Here is a 4,217-nt window from a genome sequence, read left to right on the forward strand (position 1 = left end):
GGTGGAAGGTCAAGAGGGGTGGAGATGGGGATCGATACCTCACAAGGAGATGGGAAAGGGACGTGTGTGTGTGTGTGTGTGTGTGTCCACCCTTTTCCGTCTTTATGTGAAAAATGATATGAGTCGTGTGTATTTTATCTTTGTGTACTGTATGTGTGTGTGTGTGTGTGTGTGTGTGTGAGTGTTTGTTTGATAGCCGGTCTCTGTCGTCCTTCAGCTGACAGTGAGGTGGTTTCTCTCTCTGACAGTAAAACATCACACACACACACACACACACACACACAGAGCTGTAGCAGTGTCCGGGCAGCCGATACATGCCTATTGATCAGTGACATCTGTCAGCTGACAGTGTTTGTGTGTAATTAGGGATCAGACTGATTAACTGCTGCGTCCATCACGCAAACACAGAGAGGAGAACAGCTTCATGTCACTTATTGCAAACAGTGGTGGAAAGTAATTAGCTATATTTTCTCAACCAGTCTAATTAAAGTCCAGGTGAAGTAAAAAAGGCATTTTAACCCTTTAAGATCACATCCTCTGTTATATTGTTCCCCTGTTTGACAATTTATGCCATTTTAGCTAGTTAGCTTATGCAGCTAATGTTAATCCACTTGTACCAGGTGATCTATCAGTACGCCTCCAGATTAAGTTTTTCTAAATGCACAATAGATCCTACTTTATATCAGCACAATAGGCACAAATGTTTTAATACACATTATATTTTTCTGGTGCCATCTTCCTCTTTCAGCTCCACAACTGGTACAAAACAGCTAAAATCATCACAATCATCTCTTATATATTACAGAATAATGAAAAGATGCTAGCAGATGCTAACAGGGTTTTTAGACTGGCCATATCTCTGTGTGCAGTCTGAAGATATGTTGTACAGTGAGATTAGCCAGCTGACCACAAACACTGGATATCTATTTGATCAGACCGCAGCAGCAGTAGCTAATTTTCTCTTGCAAAACTTACCAAATTGCTTTTAGCTCAGAAACCATTTTTTTCCCTCAGAAAATTGGCTCAGATGGAGCAGATGTCCGTATGTCTGTCAGCACGAGAATCACTTCAGTTTAAAAAACCAGTTGGGAGTCACTGAAGTGAAACGTTTCTGACAGAGCTGCAGAATCGCAAGAGAGACAGCCAGATTGATACCGCAGTAACAAGTTTGCATCAAAGCCAGTTAAAAAAAATATTGATTACAAAGTTTTTTTTTGTTTTTTACTTTTATTTTCAATGAGGTTGCAAAGGTTTCAAAGTCAGAGATGAAATGAAACGGTGAGGTCCGCTGCTGCTGCCTGTTCTTCAGTAATATAATCTCAACTTAATCTCTAGAACCTTTTTCCTCAAGGGAACCTTTTTATATCATCCACTAAACTGACAACCCCAAACTAAATTACATAATTTTAGGGATATTTCATATTATACTCAATGCATAACAGTAAAAAAACAACTGTAAAAACATATAAACTGCAGGAAGTTGGTGTAAAAGTAGCAATTTAGATGAATTTTGAGCAGAGATCAAGTGCGAACCGTGACATCACCCACTGTTTTGAAGCCTCCAGTTTGGTGTTTTGGCTGCCGCCATGACAGTAAAACGGAGCCACTGCGAGCCACCGGACATGACGTACTACGAGTTGAGCTGCTCTCATTGGCTGCGCAGTTTCAACTCGTCCATAGCAGGAAACAATGGCGGCTCGCCTGGTCACATACAATCTGAAGCTGTAAAAACACACTCAGCATCAGTGTTGTGAATGTTTGACTTTGGCTGTGAGAAATATAGGAATCCACCCAAAGTCAAACTTTTATCTTCCTTTTATTATTTCCCTGTGTGTTTCTGCTCGCAGCTATAAATCCATTTTTCTTCCTGTAGATTTGAACCAAAACTCAACCTGACTCCATTATTTTTTTTTTGTCTGGAGAGCTGAACATGATCTCGGCCTGATTCACTTATTCTCTCTGAAGACTTGACCTGCCTAACACTGGCCTGATTCCATTTCTGTTCGCGTCTGTGTACATTTGGACACCCCACCTTCCTCCCACTATCAAATGTAATTTCTGTCTCTCTGCAGATTTGAACCTAAACTCAACCTGATTGTATTATTTCCTCTAGTTTAATATACACTCTGTTCTGTTTGTGAAAATATGATTGTAAACTCTGCCAAATTTAATTTCCTTTGCATAAAAAAAACCTTGGCTTAATTCCAGTTTGTCCTCTGTAGAGCTGAGCATACACTAATTCTATTTCCTCTCCCTCTATCTGTTTTAAGATCCATCGCTATTAAAATCGGCCTGATTCAATTTCTCTGTTTCTGTGCCTTTTTTGTTTTTTAGATTCGTCTGTACGCTCGACCAGATGCCATTTCTAGCGGAGCGGGCGACTACGCTCTCCACATCACCAAGAGGCTTCTGGGATTTTACCAGGACTACTTCAAAGTCCAGTACTCACTGCCCAAGCTAGGTAAGGCTGCTGACGTCTCCCTCTTCCGTTGATGTTGTTTGCTCGCGTTGTTGGTGGAGGTTTGCCCTCCTCCCTGCTGCAAGGATCGCCTCTCAGATTCAGGTAGAGGCAGAAAGAGTCTGTTCCTCTGATGTTTGATTTCCTGTCAGCTCTCATTAAATAAAAACCACACTGTTAAATTTCGATCACCCCTGCTGATCCAAATTAGGAAAGAGAAAACAACTTCCTCTTCCTGGGCTGCCTGTATTAGGGAAGTCAGCCAAGTCTTTGTCCTTCGCACAATTGCTGTTGGGTTCATCAATTTGTACTCATATCAGGCAAAGACAACACTGTGTCCTCCTTTTCTTCCTGTGCGTCGGGGGGGATGTGCACTGTGATTAGGTCTGGGAATTGAACCTCAGTCACAGCCGTTTGTGTTCAGATGTTAAACACTGGTGCTTTTGAGAGTTTCAGCCTATTTGGTTAAATGAAAAAGAGATTCTGTAGAAAGATGTGTTAATACTGAGCAAAGTAAGGTGTCAAAGTAAGAACTGCACCTTGCCAGCTCTGTCCCTTCATCCTGCTTATTTTTAGACTCCTGAGGTAGCTGGTTATCTAATTAATTAAATACAACTGAAGAACATTTTAAAACACATCTTTCATAGTCTTTTGAAGCGTTTTAAATGTTTTTGTATGTCAGCTGATGTCGGTTCACTTGAATTGAAGTTAAAAGCACTGAACGAGAAAGTGATGCGCGAAACAAAGGCTGTGAATTGACAGTTAACGTAAAATGCAAGAAAGAGAGGTTTGGACATGATTAAAGGAGTGGAAGTGTCAGTGTGGAAGTGCTAAAAGGAGTTGAAGTGTCAGAAGAGGTGATAATAGTAGGTTTTCTGTTTTTTATTTTGTCTTTTCTCTTAAAATATGATCATATTTTGAGGTAGTACTTAATTCATTGGAAGCACTTGATGAAATGGCTGTAAAAATAAGTTGAAGTGGTGTTTTAATTAAATGAAACACAGCTGTGTGAAGTAGAAGTGCTGCAAGAGGTGTCACGTGACAAGCAAATACCGAGAGGATTTTTGTGTTTTTTATTTTAGATTAAAGTTTTAAATAGCTCACTTTACCTGTCTTAATAGTTTTTGAACTTAATGAACTCAATGGAACAGAAGTTGGACCTGGCGCTGTAGTTGAATGGCAGCTGAAACAGAAGCATTGGAAGAAGTTGAAATGCCAGTTAAAGTTTAAGTGTGAAAGGAGCTGAAGTGTTGATGATGATAACATTCCAGTTTTATTTCACTCTCTTTAGGGCTCTTTTGTGCAATTTCATGCCTTTATTTACCTTGTATTCAGGGTATTGAGGTAGTCGCTTACATAAGGAAAAATTCAGGTAAAATAGTCCAGTTTTTTCCAGTGAAATATAACAGTCCAAAGAGCACAATTTTATTCTTTGCACCTTCTGAAATGTGTGTGTATTGCTGTGATTAGAGATGTTGGAGGAAATTCCTTTTGACCCTGAGTTTAAGCACTGAAATCAGTTGAAGAGGCAGTTGAAATACAAGCGATGTGCAGCTTTGCTTTAATGTGTAATCCTGATCTATTTTTCCATCAACACTGATGCATAGAGTAGTGAGTGTATTGAGCAGAGAGAGAGAGAGACAGGTGTTGGCGATCGGAGCAGAGGGAAAGGTGAAGTTGTCCAGTGGCAGTTAATGTACAGTGAAGGTGACAGTTCAAGATTCAAGAACTTTATTTGCCATTTGTGCTTGCACACATA

General features: G+C 40.0%; 1 protein-coding gene across 1 annotated transcript in view; it reads left to right on the top strand.

Annotated features, from left to right (window-relative positions):
• Positions 1–4,217, top strand: part of LOC118336577 (thyrotropin-releasing hormone-degrading ectoenzyme-like) — a 169,430-nt gene that overhangs the window by 40,383 nt on the left and 124,830 nt on the right. Inside the window, exon 4 of the mRNA XM_035673251.1 lies at positions 2,335–2,461. Coding sequence (XP_035529144.1) covers positions 2,335–2,461 — 127 coding nt within the window. The remainder of the gene's footprint in view (positions 1–2,334; positions 2,462–4,217) is intronic.

Source organism: Morone saxatilis, unplaced genomic scaffold (genome assembly GCF_004916995.1).
Source record: "Morone saxatilis isolate NCDOM2014 unplaced genomic scaffold, NCSU_SB_2.0 Contig10, whole genome shotgun sequence".
NCBI classification, from domain to species: Eukaryota; Metazoa; Chordata; class Actinopteri; family Moronidae; genus Morone; species Morone saxatilis.